Genomic DNA, 22,777 nt, shown 5'->3' with positions numbered 1-22,777 from the left:
TTTTTACTGCATCTGCAGTGTGTTTGGGATCCCTTCAGTGTTCCATCAATTTTGACATGGTCCCCTACACCACAGGCCGAAATAGAGAGCCAAACCACGACAGAGCCTCCACTGTGTTTTACAGATACAACTCACTATTGTATCTCTGTCATTATGTTTATATATATATATATATATATATATATATATAGTGACATAGAAACATTTGTGCATAAACTACCTAAAGCTATATCGTACAATCAAGACATTCTTAATATTATCATATTATGATATTAGGATATCAGGATATACACGAAGCCAATTTGATTTAAAAAAAAAAAAAGTAGCTCAACGGGAACGACTTTCATCTCCGACGCTCATTGATGACGCCATTCACACGAGACGGCCATCGAGATCCAAACAAACATCTTTAGCTGAATGTGGCTAGCCAAATGTTACCATGAACAGCTTTGAGGAATAGCTTAGTAGTATTTGGAGTTGACAATGATTTCGGTCAGCTATATTCTGATGTGCGGACAGTTCCTGCTGCTATTAACGGCCATATTGTTACAATGTTTGGAAGGAATCCACTCGCAAAATTCGACGACAACGGAGACTCCTGCTTCTTCTCCCGGTCCGGTTTCTACTTTGCTCCCCTCCAGCGAACCGCCCGACAGTGCAAACTATACGGATCTCGAGTACAAACCTCCGTCACCCGTTGTCCTCTGCAGTTATCTGTAAGTAACTCAGATGCTGTTAACTGGAAGTAGCTATTAGCATGTTAGCATTGGGCAATGCTAACTCTAAACTGACACAGGACTACGTTTATAAATATGTCAATTCATACCTACTTACGCACCAGTAACACTGAACTGGAAGCACCGCATTTCCCACCCCAAACTTATTTTTGGTTAGAAAAACATTTGTTCATAGATTACAATATAATATCTTCAAAACTCGGGCTGTCTTTACACATTTCAGTTTGGCTTGACTACACACCGTAGTTTCTTTGAACTATACCTCTGTGTCTTTTGCTTTCTTTCTAAATTCAATGTGTGGTGAAGACCGGAGGAATTCATCTACTGTCAAGACCCTGTGGATCACGCGGGCAACTACACTGCCTATCAGGAGATGGAACATGTTGGTTGCATCGGGGTAGGTATTGTTGGTGTTTAGGACATTGTACTGTTAGTTAGTGTTGAGTAATCGAGAACATGTCTGACTTTGCGCCTTTTATCTCTACCTAGTGGGGTGGCCAGACCCAAAAAGAGGTGAACCACACACGGGTTTTCTGCACTGCACTCGATGATATAGAATGTGCCGGACCCAGAGAGTTCCTCAGAGAGAATGTACCCTGCATCAAGTAAGAGATGCCACACTGGATAAACAGCTGTTACCTCATATAAAACCATCTTAAGTTCTCTGGGTTCATTTTAGAGTGGATCTGCATCATATTTAAATGTTCAAACATTGCCTCTGTTTCCATATGCATCCAAAATATGTAGAACAAACAGATTGTTGTTCAGTGAATGTAAACATGAATCAGCTGCTTTGCTCAGTATTTCCATTACACCAGAACACATGAATCACTTGGGCTTTGATTTACAGTATGTATGTTGAAAAGAATGTCTGTCCAGGTTTTTAGTTATCCAGGTCATGGTAGTCTTGAGAACTTGAAAAACGAAGGCCGCTGCACTTCAGGTTTATGAAGAGTTTTCACCTCTCATCCAACAGGCTTCTTCAGATCTAAAACAACAAGCTGAGTGGGCCAGCTACTTAACTCTTAGTATGGTTGCACCCCTTTGGAGAATGTCTCTGAAGGGTTGTTGACTACTATTGACCTACTGTTGAGCATGTGAGTTGTCAAATGAGCCAAAGTATTTAAAAGGATGTCATTTTTGTCTCCAGGTCCAATGAGTCAAACCTCTGTGAGACATTGCCACACCCCGCCATCATGTGAGCTATTAAGGTCTTTTAAGGGATCTTAAGACTGCACTGTAGGTGGCTCATAGCTTCTATATGAGGCTCCTTTACTTCTCTCAAACCTTACTTCTCTGTCCAAAATGCAAACATTGGCATTCTGGAAAGAGTGACCTTTATCCTTTAGATGCAGATGTACAGCTGAGCCTTGTCCTGTTGAGATGATTCTATGAATTTGTAGCTTGTGTTTGGGTGTTTTGTCTGACGGTGTTGTTAGGTCAGAAGTAGGCGGTATAAACGGTATACGGTAGAAACGATATAAATTTGGCCAGCGGTAGAGATTTTGACTATACCGCTCTACCGCGATAGCACGTGTTGATGGTGTCACCAAGCGGCGCCTGTTTTGGTCGAAAGCATTGGAGCGGCTGCAAACAATATCATCTGCAAATTATGCCGGGCGACAGTAATAGCAAAGAGACGACGCACTTTTGGAATATGGGGAAAGCCAAAAACTTTGCTTCCTCCACTTCCGTACCATTGATTCATTAATGCTAAATTCTCTCGCAGCTGCTCTATTCCCATGTTCTTGCAGTATGTTAATGACTAACCTCGTATTGTAAATGGATTATCTCAGTTGTCCTCCTGACTGAAGTTTGGTCCGTTTATAGCATCCTGCCATGCAGTTGCATTTGTCCCTAACCACCAGAAACCCTACGTTAACTTTTATCAAATGGAAAAATGTTAGCGTTCATCCTTCAGCTTCACTGTGCTAATGTTATGCTAATGTAGCTGTTTTGGTAGCAATCACGTAGGACATCATTATACACCAGCTAGTCCAACTTCAGTAATTCTACAAACATCACTGCTGTTTAGTTTTCTCTCTTCATTTATGTTGGAAGTAATAGCAGAGCTGTGCGTTTAAATTTTTTCAGAAATCTCTCAGTCAGAACATGGCATATCATGTTTAGCTTACCAAAGTCGTACTAGAACATTTTTTGACAGATTGCTGCGCGCCGTGTGCTGCATAAAATTGGTTTCAGGTCAGTAAGCACAACCAGAATTCATACATAAGGCACACTGTCGATTTTTGAGAAAATTAAAGGATTTTAAGTGTGCCTTATAGTGTGTAAAATACGTTGTACAGAAGAAAAGAATATATCGCGATATATATCGTTACCGCACATGCTTCAAATTATACCGTGATATGGATTTTAGGCCATATCACCCAGCCCTAGTCAGAAGTACATTGCACTGGAACCCTGTTTGGCAGCAGCATGCCAAGGAGTCATTTTTAACCCAGGGCGATCCAGTATATGAATGTCATTCTTGTTAATCTGCATGTTTGGCTTGATTTGTACGCTGGATAGGGCTGCTCAATTAATCGAATTTTAATCACGATTACGATCTGGGCTTTCAACGATCATTAAAAATGACTGAGCCGATTATTAGCCCCTCCCTCATTTATCCGCGACACCTTAAAGGCCGGTCCGTGAAAATATTGTCGGGCATAAACCATCCGTGGCGCAAAAAAGGTTGGAGACCGCTGATTAAGAGGACCCGAAGGAAGCTCGGAAAGCTAAGCAGAAGTTATTTGGAGAGGAGAGTGACTGCTGTTGGTTGAAAAGAGAGGTAAAAAAAAACTTCAGTGGTGTTGCACACTATTTTATATTATTTTTTAAAGTCATTGTTAACCCTTTAAATCCGGTCAGAGCAGCACGCTCCGTTTTGTGTAACTATTTTTAAATCCCTGTAGAACCTGAACCACGTAAGCTAGCGCAATAATTTGTTTTGCATATGAAACCAGAGGAGTTGTACTTACATCTGATGCCATCAGCTTGTCCTCGGTCACGGTTTCCTTCCACATAAAGCTTTGCAAAAATTGCATAAAAAGCGCTTGCAGGAACAAAAACGTAATATTCCAGAAACACGCTTTGCCGATCCGATCAGCTGTTTGTAACACTTCCCACATTGAAAAAGTCGTCAGCCCGAACTGTTGCATGTCCGCCATTTCCTGGCCGAAACCGGAAGTGACGTCATTTTCGCGGAAATGTAGTTTTTTACTTGTAGGCCTTAAAAGCCTACACTGGTCATGTTTGACTTTTCTGAATAGTTGCTGGGATGCTTAGAGCTCGAATTGCACTGCTGGAAATAGTTTATTTTGATGCACCTGCTGTTTTCTTTGCAAATTTGCATCATAGGATTGTTTTTTTTGTTTTTCCTGCAGTATATAAAAATTGGTGTATCTCCAAGATAAAACTATGAAGACACTCAAAATAAATTTCCTGTTGTTGTAATCTATTTTTTGCAACTTTTTTGTATTTAAAGTTTTGAGGGATAAACCTCTTAAATTTCTCCAAGTAGAAATATATGTAAAAAAACAAAACAAAAACGATTTTCAATTTTTTTTGTAATTTATTGCACTTTTTTGCAATTAATGTAGTTACTATGGACTTAATGCATACATATTATTAAAATATGGGCTATAACAGTTATTTAGCAACTTGAAATGCTCCCACAAATGGCACTACAACATGTAAAAAAATACTATAAGCTCTGGTGGACTTGGTTCTATAGTAGGTCTTAAAGGGTTAAATAAATATCGTCAAATAATCGAGATCTCAATTTCAGTGAAAATAATCGTGATTACCATTTTTGCCATAATCGAGCAGCCCTAACGCTGGATGCCTTTCCTGACTTGCCCCTCCTGACAAGTCAGTGTCTTTGATGTAAACTATGGGTTTTAGTGGAAATCTAGTAGCGACCAAAGCAGTCACGAGGAGGTTTTCGTTGCATCACCTTGTTTGTGACCAGTTTCAGCACATGATTGCCAGGGTGTTGTGCAGTAGTTTGTAGTCCGTACATGGGTAGCATGTGTTTAAATATATAAATGGCTGTTCCTGAGTTTCCCCTATCTGTAAATTTTTTTTTTCTAGTTTTACTCTCCTGTAGAGTTCTCACATATGGTCATAGTTTTTGATATTTACACCTAGGGCTGTGCGATATGACCAAAATCTCATATCCCAATATAAGACATCTATCGTCCCGATAACGATATAAATCACAAAAATTTAACATTTTCTGTAAATTCTGTGAATCTCGGGCAGCTCGACTTGCGTGAAGTGTTTCCAGCTGGGCGTCATGTACCTGGAGTCAAGTGTTTTAACCGATGCATGAAACGATGCATTTTTAGACATAAGTTGTAACAGCTGCCGTTTTCTTTGTGAGTATTTATTACACAGCATGCTGCGGGGAAAAGCCTGTTCTAATGTTTGAGTCTAAGGTTTATCTTTTAGCACCTGGCGGCTCTTTTTTGCTTCTAATCCTTAAATACTCTGCATACTCTTTCACATGATTCATTTTTTTTTTTTTTGCAACAGGATCTTGAGCTTTATTGTGAAAGGTTTATGTGGAAAATAAACAAGCGGACAGATTAAGACAGAATCTGTGTCAAAAGTGTAGATGTTCCTGCTGACTAATTTCCTTGGCACCTAAGTGGGACAAAAAAAATACAACACTCTTAACATAACCAAGAAAACACTGTGTGCTCAATTTTCACTGTTTACCTAACAGATGAGGTTAAAATGATCTTTGCAGTGATTCACTTGTGAGCCATTTGAATATGGAACGCCAGGACTGCCATAATGAATTAATTAAATACACCATTAAATAATTAATTAAATGTGGCAATAATTAATTAAAATTGGAATTAATTAATTAAATAAATAGTTATGACACATGTAATTAATTAATTATTGACACATTTAATTAATTATTTATGTATTTCACATTTTAATTAATTATTGACACATTTAATTAATTAATTATTGACACATTTAATTAATTAATTATTGACACATTTAATTGATTATTTATGTATTTCACATTTTAATTAATTATTGACACATTTAATTAATTATTGACACATTTGGTTAATTATTTAATGATATATTTATTTATTTCATTTTGGCAGTCCTGGCGCCTGGCTCTCATCATGAAATAATTTTATCTGTCAGCCTCACCCATCAAACTCAGGGGGCGGGGTTAACGCTGCCCATGCAGCTTCTCTAACATTTGATTGGTTGCCGTGCAAAGTAAGTCAAAACAGGTCGATCCTAGAAAATCGATTGCTTGTGTAGACTTGGGGCAGCCAGGTATCCCAGAATGCAGATCAAATCACAGGCAGCAATGGTGGTGGTGTAGTTTTAAAATACCCCGTTTTTCTGTCACCAGCTACACTTTTAACAGTGTTTTAGCCGCGAATGTCGCAACGTATGTCTGGTCAGGTTGTCAACATAGAACATGTTTGCAAAAGTGCTCAGATGTTTTCAGAGATTTCACTAGCTCTGCTAACAATTAGCATGCAGAGTGCACCGAGGGGGTACGTTAACCGGTTTGTTTACATATTCCACTCTCCGTGTTCCACATGTTGCATTCGCAGATTCTCATTTTCACCGAACGATCGTCTCTTTCCGCCTGGTCTTGTGTCTCTGTGCTTCTGTAACATAAAGAACGAGCTGACATTTTTCTCACGAAACCAGCGATCAGCTTAACAGACCCTCAGTTTACCTGCATGCATCCTCCTCCTCATCTGTCAGCTGTTTAACACCTGCTGCTAATTCAAGAAACACGCCTAGTTACCTGGTGATAGTCACAGTTTAACTGGGCAGCCGGTGCTTGATATAACGCAATGTCAGCGCATTTTTCTGCACAAGATAAGTAAATATAGTGTTTTCCCCGAGCGCAGAGCTGCTGGAGCTTGTTTCCTTACAGAGCACTTTATAGGCGAGCCAGCTTTATCAGCGGCTGATGTCCAATCACCGGCACACAGCTTTGAAACCTCAGCTGAGTTTTAGCTCTCAGTGGTTAAACGCTGGACTTCATTCACTCAGGTTCTGTCTGTCGGGTCACGTTTACTTCGCTGTTTTATTTACAACTGAGCAAATCGGTTTGGCTGAGGTTAAAGTTACGTTTCATAACTGCATAGTTTCACAGACGTTTAATGGTTCACTGGCACATGTGTTAGACTGAACTATCATCTAAATATCATCTGTTTTTTAATAGTTATTCAACTGTATTCTAAGCACCAGCTGTCTGTTAGAATGTGATTTTTTTTCTCTCTCTGTTGGCAGAGGTATAAAAATGCGCAGGAAAATCTGACGTGCATGGCAAACTTCAGCGACGATATTTAGGGAGGAATAAACACACATCAAACATAAATGAACCATTTGCCTGTCTCCATAATTGAGAGAATTTTCTCTTCTTATGTCAACACTCTCGCTCTTTTTTTTTTCTTTTTTTTTTTTTTTTGCTTTTTCGGTCATGTTATGTTTACCTGTCAAAGGCTTGTTACAAACTATGAAACACATCGTGCAGACTTCTGGATGTTAGAAGAAAACTAATACTGCTCATGAATGAGACTAAAGGCAGGAAGGTGTCCTTTAAGACTAAACATGTTAATAGGACCTCCCTATTTATATCATAGTTTATGATATAGCACGTGTATTTCAGTAATAGCCTGCTGAGGCCACTATACGTGCTGGCCTCATATCAAATGTGAAGGCAGACTGAGTCTATGTTTGACGTTTTTTATATCTAATCTTCCTTTTCAAACATTTAAACAGCAGCGAGTCTGCAGCTGAGGGAATACAAATTCAAATTGTCGGAACAGGTTTGCTCGTTTCTTGGATTCATTTGGTGATTTATTAAATGTATAACTGTTATTCTAATCTGCTGCTGAGTCTCTTACACTTTTCTTTATGCTGTATATTTTCACGTCTCTGGAATAGTTGGCAGTTAGATAGTCAGCTGGGAAACTTTGTGTTAACTCATGGAGCTGAGGATATCGTGGATATGCTGACCTCGCTGCGTGGTGTACAGAGCGAGGTCAGCATGATTAATATTCACAATAAAAATATTAGCCGAACATCATGAAGTCTGTATGTGTTTCATAGTGTCGAACAACCTTTGTACAGTTAAAGCCAGCAGTTACTACATGACGGAAACACCAACGTTATCTCTTTTATGTGTTTATACACAGGTCACGCTGATTACTGAACAAAAACCCAAAGATCAGATGTTAAACAGATTTATTTGCTCTCTCTCCTCCTTAAACATGTTTTTAATGTTAGTTATAATTCAGAATTGGCGACTGAAACACGTAGGACACATAAGAACATCAGGAAATAAAACACCGATAAATATAACCTCAGTAAAAGAAGTCAGCGGGGGTTACTACAGCTGTGTACCGGGGCCTGCGCTTTGTCGGTGGGATTGCTTGCGAGGCGAGCGGGTCTATCCCACGCTTTGCCGTGAGACTGGGCAGACATCTCCGAAATCATCGAAACACTTTTGCAAAGAGGCTGTATCTTGACAAACCGACCAGACACATGAAGATTAAACCACTACATTCTCGGCTAAAAAAATATTAAAACGGTATTTGGTAACACACAAACAGGGTTTTTCAAAGCTCAGTTCTGTTAGCTTCCACATGCCGGTTGTTGTGTGCTAGAAACAATGGCCACCAGGCCAAAGCAATGGTTTTGACTCGATCAGCGTTAACCCCGCCCCCTGAGTTTGATGGGTGAGGCTGACAGATAAAATTATTTCATGATGAGAGCCAGGCGCCAGGACTGCCAAAATGAAATAAATAAATATATCATTAAATAATTAATTAAATGTGTCAATAATTAATTAAATGTGTCAATAATTAATTAAAATGTGAAATACATAAATAATTAATTAAATGTGTCAATAATTAATTAATTACATATATCATAACTATTTATTTAATTAATTAATTCCAATTTTAATTAATTATTGCCACATTTAATTAATTATTTAATGGTGTATTTAATTAATTCATTATGGCAGTCCTGGCGTTCCATATTTGAAACTGAAACCATTAATTTCATTTTTCAATAACCCGGTTTTATTTGAAATACCACTGAAATGTGTGCTACCTCTTACTGTGAAAGCGTTCTACATTGGTTTGCTGAGTGTAGATGATGCTGGCAGCTCTACAGCAGCAGGCTTCTTTCCTTACTGGCTAACATCCACACTCCTGTACAGAACATGGTTAGCCTATCCTCTGTGGGTAGTTGTGCTAGTTTACGCTGATACAAACTACATACTAGTCAGTGTATGCAGAACCAAACTTTCCTTCTATAACACTGAGCAAGAAGGACTGTGCAATCTGTGGAGCTGCAGTCCTAGCTAGTAGCAAATGGTTGGGTAACATCTTAGAACCAAAGGTGAACTAGTGTTATAGGTATCTATCTGGACTGCGCAGTGAAGGAAACTTAGGCACAGGTTAAAGTCCAAAATAAAGATTTTTTTTATTTAACCCAAAAAACATAATTGGTTAACTCGTGCAAAAAGAATCAAAATCTTGGGCCCATAAAATAGGTCAAAATAACAGAACTCTACTTAAAGTTGACAACACTACTGCTAACTCAAACAAACTGACCTAACTCAACGTGACAAAGGGGAAACTTAAATAGTGGCTGATCAGCCCACAAAAAACACGAGAAGGGGTAAAACACACAAAACCTAACTAAACCTAACATAATGAACTCCAATTCCTCCCCATGATCCCGAGTTATGGCATGAACCAATTTGCAGTCTTCCTTTGAAGCTCGCTCCGCCCCTTTTCCACCTCTTGGCTCCTTAATTAAGGGACTGGAACAGCTTCAACTAAGGTAACTCAGAAAACAAAAGATTAATCATACATAACAGTGTAAACTAAAATGTGCGCACTTATTTAAGAATGCAGTGTTATGTGGATATGTGAATTAATTCAAAACCAAAACCAGTTATTTATTGTCCTGTAAATTAATTCCTATATTTAAAGACAGACAAATGTGAATGCAATGTTATGTATAAGCCTCTACACTAACATGGTGGATATTACCACTGTGTGGCTATAAGGGCAGCCATCACAGGCGGGGACAAAAAAAACCTGAACAAACATCAAAATCGTGTTTGTTCCTGTGCGCTTTTCCTACAATAAATGCTCAAACTTTTGATGAGTTGTGATAAGGACATTTATTACTTGCTTTACTGAACTTTTTACTCTTATTCATTACTTTTATTTTATTGCCTTAATGGACAACAGCCCTGTGGTAAAGTGCAAACTGCATCCAGGACAGAAATGACATCATTATGCTGCTAACACAACTTTGGTTCTTGACCCCGTACCAGCTGATCTCCCACAGACAGTGATGAGCAGTCAGGCTTATATCATTGTAGCCTCCACTTCTACACGTATATCTTTATACAGTGGCGATCACAGTGAGGCTTCTCAGATGGTTCTAGTCCCAATGCATTGGAGGTCATGTTTCAGAGTATCATGAAAGTAATGTAATGAGTAGTGTAATAAATTGTTTTCTTTAGTGAGTAATTAATAAGTAATGTACTGCATTACTTTTCAGAAAAGTAACATATTTTTGCAGTACTTTTTTTTTTTTTTTTTTCTATGTTTGTCTTGTGTTGCTGTTGTCTCACTGTTGGTAAATTACTTTACTTGCTCTTAATTTGTGAAGCACTTTGACTGACATTGTTGTTTTTAAATGTGCTATATGAATAAATTTTGATTTGATTTGAACTCTGCTGGGACTCCAAGGGATCCAAAAATGTCAACTTACTGTATACCAAAGATTGACTAGTCAGTGGCATCACCCGAGTCATGAGAGTGTCTCCCTCACAAAAATCAAAACTGCCCTTTTTGTCGTCTGGGGCTGGGCGCTCATGTATGTACCGGCTCACTTCTGGTGGCCGATTGGCGGGGCCTGGCGCCTGTGGCCCGGCTGGGCCCCTTCCGGGGGGTGTGATGCCCTCAGGCCTCTGGCCTCTGGGCCTGAAGCTCGGTCCTCTCTGGCACAGCTGGCTGCCGGCAGAGCCCGCAGGCACGCCACTGCAACCCCCTCTGGCCTCTGCTCTGTAGCTGCTGGGTGACCTCTCGTTTGGGGCTCTACTGCTAGCTAGTTTATTGTGATGGTGCTGTTTTTTACTTTGTTGCTCTTTTTGTTGTTTGCTTTCTCTTCTGTTTTTTTTTTTTTCTCCATACAGGTGATCCAGGTGTTTTGTTTGTTTTTCTTTCTTTCTTCCCCCCTTTCTCACCGTCTCTTCTCCCCTTTGGTTTTCTTTCTCTCCCTCTCTTTCTTTCATTCTTTCTCCCGATCCTATCCTCCCAGTCATGTCTGTCCCGTTTGTAGCAACCGAAAATAAAATCAATTCATAATTATAATAAAGGTCAATCAAATGGACCAATATGGCAAGGCCATGATGATCCACTTGGTAAAAGAAATCCACTTGGCATCTTTCTTGGCCTTAAGACAACAATTCTGATGGCTAAAGATCCAAACGGGACACAAAAAAACCCAAAAAACCCGCCCTTTTTGAAACCCGGCAACGAGCGAATTGGCTGCACAAAAAACAACACCGTCGTCCCAGAATCTGACAAAAACTCATACACGGTATAATGGGATATTCGCCCGTGTTGCTATAACGACCCTGCGCACATTAGGTGGTACTCTATTGAAATGGAAAACAAGTTCAGCCAATCTAAGTACTAATGGAAAGGGGCTATGAGAGAAGCCAGAGCAAGGGATGATGGTTGTGCTAGACTGATGTTTTTGTATGACTAAGAGGCTCCATTTGAAAATGTAAGACTTGAAGGTGTTTGCAGCACCTGAAAGGTTGTAGCGTTGCAAAAAATCAATTGACTTCATTTCTGCTATCTGGATGATAAGGTCTGGCTGGCCTTTAGTTTCTGACAGACAGAAGGAAATTGACACACAATGGCATGACCTCAGTACCTAGCTAGGATTAACATTATCAGAAGATTACGATTTCTTAGCAGCTGTGCGGTGGTGTTGAAGCCAGGACTGGAGCCGCAAATAAATTAGACTTCAAGCCACTGATCAGGCATGATCTCTTCCTGTCAGACTCTAAGGAATGATTAACATGCTATTCACACACCTTCATATGTCCAAATCAGAGATGAAACATCTAATTAATCATCTGACTGACAGGAAGTGAATTGGCACCTAATTCGAAGTCAGATTTTTTTCAGAAACTACCACAGCCATTTCATTCAGCCTCCCATAAGAGAATGTTTTTCTTTTTCACATTATGAACTCTTTGGGTTATTTATGATCATGATTAAACTTGCGGCATCTAAAAATAAATGACAGATTCACAGTTGATAAATAACAGTTGGTTACAGCTCTAACCAAAATCGTATTTTGAAGGTGTAATGTAATATTTATTATCTACAGCTCTAAGTTATCTCTCAGTGAACAACCTGACCCTTAGCGCCAATATCTTGATAGTGTGGCATGAAAAGCATATATTTATATCGTTCTTTGCCCCTTTAGAGATCTTCTAGCTGTGAAGCTTTGAAATTCAACATTTGTTTTAGATAACATTCTGACTAATTTAAAATTATTGTTCTAGAAATTGAATTGCGCAGTCTTACACTACAGGCTACATTCACAAAGACGTTCCTACAGAACATCACACACCACCACGGATACATCAGGGCAATTTGGAGTTCAGTATCCTGTCCAAGAATATATTGACATTCAGACTGGAATTCAAGCCGTGACTCAAACCCCTGACCTTCCACTAGAGGATGACTCACTCTGTGCCTGGAATAACAGTTGTTTACACAGAATTAAACGGTGTCTTGAGACCTTTGTTGTGTTTCTCGGGCTATTAATGAACTTTTTAAAAATGTATGTATGCATATATGTATTTATTTATTGGTGTGTATTTGTCATCATCTTGCGGCCGCTGAAACCAAGCAGTAACCTATGGACCTGAAAAATGAAGCCAGTACACAAGGACCAAAAAGTAGGGGTGCAACGATATTCGTATCGATATTGAACCGTTCGATACAGTGCTTTTGGTTCGGTACGCATATGTATCGAACAATACAACATTTGTAATTTATTTTATCAATTTTCCTTCTGACGATGCTGTCTGTGTTGAGCGCTCAGTGAATCTGCATTCGACTACTCCGCCTAGGCTCGACAGTGCAGCCTAGGCGGAGTAGTCGAATGCAGATTCACTGAGCGCTCAACACAGACAGCATAGTCAGAAGGAAGAGCGCAGGGCAAGCTAGCGAGACAGAAGTTAAGCTCTCCTTGTAACAGGCAAATTGAACCTCATTCAGATCTGGCGTTTGGAATTATTTTGGTTTTCATGTGACGTATGACCCTGAAGGTAAGCGAGTCATGGACTAAAGTAAAACAGTATGTTGGATGTGCCATGCAATGCTCAATTACATTGGTGTGAACTAGTGTGTTAGCGCAGTTAGCTCGTTAACGTGTTGGCCGTCTAGCCCCATGCACGGAGCGATCGGCGGTAGCTCGTTAACGGAGATTTGCCGTGTTGTGGCGTTAAGGTCATTTCAATGAGATTAACCTGAAAGCACTAGTGGGAACACAACGAATATGACTGCACATTTACGCCGACATCATCCTAGTGCAAAGACAAATACAACAAGCATGCTACTAACTTTAGCCGAGTCATTTAGACAGCTGTTAGCACATGATTCTCCTTATGCTGCTGAGAATATAGCCCAGAAGAAGCGGATAGTATAGCTTTTATTTTGGAAAGAGCCATTTCTCTGTAATAAACTCTCTTTTCCAAAGATGAGTGATTCCTCAATCAGATACAGGGCTCGCAATATCGCTAGCCCGACGTCCCGGAGCTAGCGATTTTTTCAGTCGGGCTACCAAAATCTATCTCTTCCCTGCCCATCGGGCTATTGTAGGAAAAATATATGTCAATGCTTTTGCATTCTTTCAGAAATGTAGCTGGGTAATTATGTCATTGGCATCGGTGAGCCACTGTCAATATGTGACATATTGAAGTCGCGTTTGAATTTGCGCTTGTTTTTTGCTTTCACTTTGCAATCGTGCGAACTGTGTATAGAGAGCGACAGCACTGATCTGTGAGTGATGATAATTTGTGCACCAATTCCTCTGACATCGTCTTATTAATCGTTAGCTTACTATGCAAACATGACAAGTGAAATCTCCCGCAGCAAGCTTAAACATGTGAGAGGTTGATCGCGCAGAGAATCGCTGAGCTTATGTGAGTGCATGTGTAAAAGCATTTCAGTTCTGCTGAGCCAAATAAGACAGGTCAGGGTGAAGAAGTGACAGCCAAAGAAAAGCTTACCACAAAACGGAGAAGTTATGACAAATCAGACTATAAGGCAAAAAGAAAGTGCAGCTTTATGGTTTCATGGACAAAAGAATTTCTGTGGCTGCAATATGATGAGCTAAATAACCAGGGCTGCACATAAGTGGTCCGCAGGTGCGCATTCGCTGTCAAAATAAAAAACACGCACAAGGGTTAGGGTTAAATTTAAAAACTGTACTTTTGAGTTAAAATATATATTTATAATTTTAATAAATGACAAATAAAAAATGCATGAACATTTTTTTTGTATCGAAAAAATATCGAACCGTGACACCAAAGTATCGAACCGAACCGAACCGTGAATTTTGTGTATCGTTGCACCCCTACCAAAAAGGGCATTTTCTTCTAATGGCCACTTGAGGCTAACTCCAAAATTGAGTCGATAGCCATAGACTTCAGAGCAGGGTTTTAATAGTTTTGCAATTTTCATTAGTTTTTATTTTTATTTAGTTTTGACTTCAGATTTTCAATTTTATATCAGTTTTAATTTAATTGTTTGCTAGTTTAATTTAGTTTTTATTTTTTTGAAAATCCTTAGTTTCAGTTTAGTTTTGATTAGTTTCAGTTATAGTTTTAATTGTGTTTGCAATAATTAAGTGTAACAAAATCCCAGTTTCATCATATCAGTCATGCTCTTCTGGGCCCTATTTCAGGAAGCCGGTTTAGAAAACTCAGAGTGAAAAACGATACTCAGGGTTGAGTAACCCCGAACTGTCCAACTCGGAATATTCGGTTTCAGAAAGGCTGATAACAATTAGTTCAATCAACGCGGAGTTGCTTTAACCCCAAATTAAGCGCGCGCACGAGGATACATAAAGCCCTGATTAGTGGAGCACAGATTAAGCGAGTCACCATGGAGACGGAGGGAAAGAAGGCGCGGTCAATGTATTTTACAGCGCTTGAGGCCGAAGTTCTGATGGCAGCATATGCCGATAACATGCAAATTCCGCGGAAAAAAAGTAAAGCAACCTCAGCTGCAAAAGAAAGGGAGCATGCATGGCAAAACATAGCCGACAGAGTCAATGCGTGAGTGTTAATTTAAACATTGATCTAGGGATTTCCACCCATTTAACACGTTATTTTATTATTTTTTATTTTATTTTTTATTTTATACATTTTATTTTGTGATGTGATGTGAGCGCGGGTGCAACCCAACAGGCCCCAAACGTTCCTGGCAGCAAGTAAAAATGAAATATAAAAATATAGTCCAAACAGGTAAGGTGTAATTGTATTATGAGCCATAGTGCTTGGTCTGTTTGTCCGATGTAAATCAATTGCAGTTAGAGGCTACATTAATTTTCTTTCTGTAAGCACTAATTGGAATTATCTGAGCACATTACAAGTACATATTTGCTTACTCTGTATGCTCAAATGTGACCCGTTATAGCCAACAGAAAAAAAGCAGAGGCCCGAAAAACAGGTGATGGTCCTCCACCACCACCACTCACAGAGGCTGAGCAGTTGGCTTCCACATTTGTGATAATGTTGGCAGCATCACATATGATCTTCACAGTGCAGAGAACACAAATTAGCATCCATTACTATAATGAAATAATTTGTTAGTTTGAAATGCTACAGGGAACTATGTACCTGTACATTGATGCTGTGGAAAGACTTCCTGTTCACATAGTCTCCTTCATTTACTGAAGGAGCAATGATTGGAATGTGAGTGCCATCTATACAGCCAATCACGCCTGGGAACCGTGAGAATAAATGTAAAATTTAAGTAGTAGTTCAAGTATCACCACATCATGTATTAAGTTTTGTTCATCCTGCTACCTGCAATTTTGTGGCATCCCTCTTTGATAAATCTTGTGGGTCTATGACCGGGGAACACCACAAACGAGTACAGGAGACGTTTCAGTGCAACTGTAACATTCTTGACTGCCCGACAGACGGTAGCCTTGGAAACGTGCTCAGCGTCACCAATATTATACAGAAAGCTCCCGTTTGCAAAAAACCGAAGTGCAATACAAATAATATGTACAGAACTGAGAGAATGTCCGCGATGTGTCACATGAGCAATATTAGGCCTGAGGATTTTATTCAAATAAATTATAGATTGTGCTGAAAAACGGTAACGTTCACACAGGAAATCATCAGGAAATGATCAAATGTCCAAACGCGCTCTAATCACTCTCTCCCGGCGGAGAGCTCTGCGGAGAATTTGGGCTTCAACATCTACTGGCTCTTCAAGGAAGAGGCACGCCATGTCTGACACTTCCTACAGTCAGGTTTCTGACAAAGAGGCGGAGAAGGTCGGGGTTAGTTGAAGTAAACCTGCTAGGGGGCAGGTTAGCTTCACGGAGTGTGTCGTCATAGTAACTCACTCAGAATTAATCTAAACTCGCTTTGTGAAACCGAAAACCCAGAGTTTTCGTTAACTCAGGGTATACTTACTCAGAGTTTGCACTAAACCGGCTTCCTGAAATAGGGCCCTGCTTATCCTTGGGTATGTTGCTATTCCAGCTACCATACCCTGCACCCTGCACAGGTCGCCTGTCTGTCGCAGGGCTAACACGCAGAGACAGACAACTCACATTCCCACCTATGGGTTCTTTAAATAAATAAATAAATTAGTGCAGATGAACAACCATTGATACCAGGCAACTATAAAATTTATATCTTGGCCCCAATGAGACTATTAACTCTTGCAGCACCGGGTGTTCGTAATTTTGGTTCAAGTGAATTGATAAACTTTTTGAAGGCAATTGACTCACACAGTTATGTAGATATCCCCGTCCTGTTGTCTCGGGATGCATCACGCTGCCTTGCCTGGGGTTAGCTTCTGTTTTCTGGGGATGAGGGTTGAGTGTGCTCCCTTCTCAAGGTAAGCTAGGTTAGCCTTCTTGTGTGAACTTTTCAAGTGCACTTTAAGGTTTGTGGGATTTTTTTTCCCTTTAGAAATGTCCCTTATAATTTGTCTCTTTCCACTACAAGACACTTGCTTTATCCAAAACACAGTCATATTCAAAGTAATCCCAAATTGGATTCTGGCGCTTTCTCCCGACTTTTCCTGACATGATTCTGCGCGTGGACGGAGCAGCAACACAGACGACTCGACTAACGTACTTGCCACCTGCTGGCATAATGAGACACAGCAAGAAAAAAATCTGGAAACTAAACTTCATTTTCACCCTTGACTATTGTATGACACACACACATCTACGAAAACTAAACACATTTTTGCTATAAATTCAGTTAATTTTAGTTAGTTTTGTGAACACTCATTACAGTTTTAGTTAGTTTTACTTTTTTTGTTTTTGTTTTTATTTTTATTTCCGTTAACGAAAATGTTTTTTCACTTCTAGTTTTCGTTATTTCGTTAGTTTTCGTTAACGATAATAACCTTGCTTCAGAGCCTGACCGATACTACAAATATGTATCGATACATATGTGTAGTTATTTATTTCCTCATGTGCACTCTGCCTGACTTTGCACAGACCAGCTGGTTGTTGTGGTAGTGTTGTCTGACAAATAACATGGTCTGCTCTGTGGTAGATGTTTGTGCTGTGGTTTTGGTCAGTGAAATTGGTGTACTAGTCTATTAGCAGCTGTACGTCTCTGTATGTTATGTAGTTTGTGGATCCTGCACATATTCATTACCTTATTAGTCAGAACTCCACAATCTCACCCAGATATGGTCACTTCTTGATGTATACATTATTTTCAAAATGAATATGATCCACCTTGCCTCTTCAGTAATTTTCTCCACAGGAAGAATTTTATCAATTCAAAATCAAGTTGCTCTCATGGATCTTTTATAGAGGAACGCATTTGTGCTTTAAAGACCTTTTCCACAGTGACAAAGCGTAGGCTCACCACTAGATGGCAATGTTTAGCCATAGGATCACAACTTCTTTTTGCCCTCATAACTTCACACCACACACAGCATTCATGAGCACATCAGGCTAATCTCTATAGTAACTGCATAGACATCAGACATTTGCAGTGAACGGGCACAATCAAAGCAGCACCTGTACAAAGACTGTGCTGCCTCCCAGGCTTCAGATAAACCAGGCTCAAATGCTCAGTTTCCCCCGTGCCTCCGTCCGCCAATTATACAATACAGAGCAGGTGTTTCTTTTATTCTGTCCGCTCCTTGTAGATCACAACTGCAGGTTGTCTACACCTTTTCTTTTTAATCTTGTGGCTTGTTTAATCATTATGATTAAAATATATATCTGTTTATGTGTTTGTTTATTACCTTCTTGAGCCATATGGGGCATCCACAAAGGATGAGATTGTCGTAACCAGACTCTGTGAAATGTCAGTAACTTGCTGCAATCTGAAATAAAGTGAACTGATGCCGATTTAAACTCTTTCCAACTTTGGAACCTGGCTGAGGTCCAGGTGTGTAAATGAAATACATTTTGCAACTCATCTAAATTCTTGCCATGTGTTTTACAGATACACTGGACACTACTTCATCACCACACTGCTGTATTCCTTCTTCTTGGGCTGTTTCGGGGTTGATCGTTTCTGCCTGGGCCACACAGGGACTGCGGTTGGGAAGCTGCTCACTCTGGGAGGCCTGGGAATCTGGTGGTTTGTAGACCTAATTCTGCTTATCACCGGTGGACTGATGCCCAGCGATTATAGTAACTGGTGCACATACTACTGAGAGCGACAGCAAACCGCAACTAAGGACTCCGGCCACTTTGCTGTCTGATATTTATCAGCCTAATAAGGAGGACTCCCAGGACGTGGCCTCTGCCTGAGTTGGCTTACTAGAAGTGGAATCGGGGACCTCCTGAGGGCTCCTATGGGGTTCCCAGGAGCTCCAGTGAAAAAGGAGGAATAATTTGCTATCATTAAAATAAATTCAGTTCTTGGAGAATGCATAAAACTCAAGGCTTTTACAACAGCTACAGTGATGGTGGTTTTTCCAGTTTCCTGATTTCTCAAAAAAGGTCACTTTCATGCTTGTAGTTCAGTTCATTTTGTCCGATATGAGTGGAACAATATGATTCATTGTTGCCGTTTAGTTCTGGTCTGCTGGAATGGGCTTCTGGTTTTTTTATTTTGTTGAATGTCATCCTGCATCCTGAATGTCAGTACCCACAATGGAGAGAAAGATGAGTATATTTCCAGTGTAGCTGGTTTGTTACACCCACTTTCTAATCAAGCATACAGATTCACATGGATTAGGACACAAGCACAACATGTTATATCAAAGGGTTTAGACTTGCAGCTTTCTTTAGCATTGATGCTCAGTAGATGGGCTTGATAGAAATCAGTTTGCTTTCACAGCACAGGCTGCCACCAGAGTTCATTTGGAAGCAAACGGAGGCCCCATGATCCAAAGGTTGCCTCAACACCACATCTGTCCGGGCCTGGGTAACAGTTTCTGCTGCCCGTTTGGCTCAAAAGTGTTGTTAAAGCTGGTGCAGGCTGAGATTTCATGAGGAAAGGACAATTCTGGTGGAGGTGTGAACGCAAAACTACCAAATGGAGGATTTTATGGGAGTTTGCGTTTTAGGCGTGTTATACTCTCATTTAATGTACTCAAACATGCTCACAGTTTTGTGGAAATCCAGAACTTACAGCAACAGTGTGTTTGTTTTTCACGGTGCAGACAGCATGAACTCTAATTCTGAGGACAATTCAGTTCGTTTGTGATTTACGAGTATTTCATTTTTGATGTCTTTCATTGGATGTTTGGGCCGCTTTCCTTGTTTATGCGGGCGTCTACAGTTTAAGTTTCTGGACTTCTTTATGTCATCCAGTAAAGACAATGAACCAGGCTCCTTTCTTTGTTGCTGTCGGGAGGACAAAGTAGAACTATCAGTTATGGTATTTTTGGTTCAAGCATAGCCTGTATAAAAAAATTGACACGGTCAGTCATGCCACCCGTTTTGAAGCCTCGAGATGAGGATTTTTGGCCATCTTCATCTTGGTGTTTTAAAGCTGGGTGTGCGGTGTGGATCGGACAAATCACATACTTATTGGCTGCCAACTTGTTGTTAATCAATGAGCATATCTCAGATAATCCTGCTTTCTCAAATTTAGGACTAAATATGACCCAAAATGAGTGACTGAAAACATAAACTCATCAGGAAAGTGTTTGACCCTCGGCCCTCACCTAGGTATTTTCCCATACACTGTTACAGGACCAGGAGTACATATGGACCCGCAGCCTTTGCCCCCTCATGTTTGCTCATCCATCTTTTAAATGGCCTACAGATATAACCCTACATCAGTCCTTCAGCAGTGTTGGGTGTATCGTGTTGTAAAGTGCAAAGTCACATATTAGAGTTGGGTACTTTCAGCTGCCCCTTATCCATTCCCAAAGCAGTACATTTTACACCCGATTTATCCGAGCTGAGGACCAGCACTAGGAGTAGCTTGTGACCCCCTGGCTGTGTTTGTAGCTCCTCTTCCATGTAAAGTGAAGGTGTTAACCAGTACACCACAGAGGCATTAGAGAACTACTGTTCACATTTTGAAGAAGCACCTGCAATAACCCATCACTCTGAGGGAAATGAGGTGTGTTTCTGGTTATGTGGTAGAGCACAAGCTGCCACTATCAGCTACATTCAGAGTTACAGTAGATTACACTCCTAGATGTATAACTAGTGTACCCAGACTAAATTCAAATAGAAAGGTTTATTTTTTTGAATGCAGAAATATTCTAAAGGTAATTAGTTTTCAGTTGTTAATGCTGTAATTATGCAATATAACAAGTTACTTTTAGAAGTAACATTACCCAACACTGGACCTCAGACAGAGAAAGCATAAATCGGTCTTTACAAACAAGTTAAAGCACATCAGCACCGGTGACCACGTGGTGTCAATGTGTCCTGGAAGCCTTGTATATGCTATAAATGTCTCAGGAATAGAAAATTGAAACTTCAGTGTTGATGTATCCTAAATTTGCAAGTTCTGTGGCTCGGTTCATTTTGTTGCCTATGTGACTTACAAACTGAACACGAATCTTCCATTCCATAAAACACTTAGCAGGTTTCTTCTCCTGAGGGCAACATCATACACAAGTTATCACTTTTTCCCTCTGTCAAATTACTCGACAGACCAGAATTGACCCTTCACTTGCCTCTTCCACCAGAGCTGTCTGAATTCTGTATTTATATATTGCAGGGGTTTTTTTTTGTTTTTTTTTTAATATGTTCTTTCTTTACTTGGAATGATTAACATTGGAGCTCCAAGCAAGCAGCACAGCAGGCATGGACATGCACAGCAGTCCTATTAGTCACATTTCAGATATCGATGTAGCAGTCTTCTGTATTAACTCAAGGTTCCTTACTTTTGGAAGGGAAAAAAAAGTCTGCTGTGTGGAAGCATTTACCTCCAAAACCTCATCTCATCCGAATGTCTTAAACTAAAACAAATTTTGATCTCCATTGACTTTCAGGAGTGAGGCTCAGGTCTCACATTAAATATTCAAATCTTCATCTCCCACTTTGTTAAATTTCTAATCTTTACCAGGACCCAGGGTTTATGTGCTGTTCCATAGATAGAGCTCATTTCATTACCTAAGGATATGTGAAAACCCTCTTAGCTCTCATCGTAAAAAGTTGAAGAAGACACCATCGTCAATGTGACGACTCATCCAGCAGCAGGAGTGTGCTTTCAACAGGCAATATATTTTCAGCTGGCTAAACATCCTTTGTAGAGTGAAGCATTAAAACACTGCTTTACATAATTTAAATTTCCACTTAATTCATAGAGTGACGGTTTATATGCCACTTGAAAAAAAGATCTGCACACAGTTTTTTCCAGGTACCATATCTCTCTTTTAGTGTGATGTCCTCCTTAAAGCTCTGTACACTTGCCCTACATTAATATGTTTTGAGACATATATTTTCTTGAGTTTTTCAGCTTGTACAGATATAGATATTGTATATGATATGGATCCAAATGATGGAAGCATCACCTGAGCTGGGTGTTAATGTTATTTAACTTTGATCCACACATTGCTAATTTATGTCTGATTTAAAAAAAAAAAAAAAAAAAAAAAAAAAGATGAATTCATGGGAATATTATTGGTATTGTTGAGACCAATGTTTACTATAAGACGTATTTTTCTTTTCTGTACTCTTAAACCTTCAAACCAGGTGTGTGCATAGGAGGTCCAATGTTCCCTTTTCTGATGGTGTTAAAAAAAATCCAAACTTTCTCATGTTTTCATTGTTCCCAGTCCTTATTACCCAATAAAAAGTATCTGGGACATGGTGTTCTTTACATTCATTGGAGTCTAGTTAGTGCTGGGGTAGAATGTCAGTAAAAGAGTGTGTTGCCTCCTCTCAGTACTTTGCATTTTGACTGAGGTTATAGATTTGGCATGATTAAAAAAACATTTTTGATATTATCTATGGTTTCAGACAATTCAATTCAATTTTTCAATAAAATTTTATTTATATGGCACCAAAACACAACAACAGTCGCCTCAAGGTGCTAGGTTTCAAACATTAGAAATACGCATTAATACTATAAAATATTACACATACATAGTACTATTTTTTTTTTTCTATCAGTGGTTTAGCACAGTGTTTCAGCAAACAGACTACAGGTACCAACATTTAAATAATTTTGTATGATCTTATTTAGTCTTGTTTTACTGTATTTGACAGGTGGTCATAAAACACTTCATCAGTTTTGCTGACTTTGGTTTTATTTATTTATTTTACTTATGAAATAACCGGAT

At 39.6% G+C, this 22,777-nt stretch overlaps 1 protein-coding gene across 1 annotated transcript; it reads left to right on the top strand.

Annotated features, from left to right (window-relative positions):
* The first annotated feature begins 356 nt into the window (after positions 1-356).
* Positions 357-22,728, top strand: tm2d2 (TM2 domain containing 2). Its single transcript, XM_086313489.1, has 4 exons — positions 357-716; positions 1,044-1,134; positions 1,227-1,342; positions 18,523-22,728. The coding sequence occupies exons 1-4, from the start codon at positions 484-486 to the stop codon at positions 18,734-18,736; spliced, it is 654 nt and encodes a 217-aa protein (XP_086169615.1). The 5' UTR covers positions 357-483; the 3' UTR covers positions 18,737-22,728.
* The last annotated feature ends 49 nt before the right edge of the window (positions 22,729-22,777 follow it).

The sequence above is a fragment of the Aulonocara sp. 'chitande type north' Nkhata Bay genome, linkage group LG12 (assembly GCF_057382095.1).
Source record: "Aulonocara sp. 'chitande type north' Nkhata Bay isolate Kocher_YH1m ecotype deep benthic linkage group LG12, A_spYH_male_GT1.1, whole genome shotgun sequence".
NCBI lineage: Eukaryota > Metazoa > Chordata > Actinopteri > Cichliformes > Cichlidae > Aulonocara > Aulonocara sp. 'chitande type north' Nkhata Bay.
This window is presented reverse-complemented; position numbering and strand designations above follow the sequence as displayed.

Bases quoted from the DNA above. Each gene is read 5' to 3' on its own strand.
- tm2d2 (XM_086313489.1), top strand. From the start codon at position 484: ATGATTTCGGTCAGCTATATTCTGATGTGCGGACAGTTCCTGCTGCTA. The intron at 1,135-1,226 runs GTAGGTATTGTT...ATCTCTACCTAG, and splicing joins AACATGTTGGTTGCATCGGG to TGGGGTGGCCAGACCCAAAA. The intron at 1,343-18,522 runs GTAAGAGATGCC...TGTGTTTTACAG, and splicing joins GAGAATGTACCCTGCATCAA to ATACACTGGACACTACTTCA.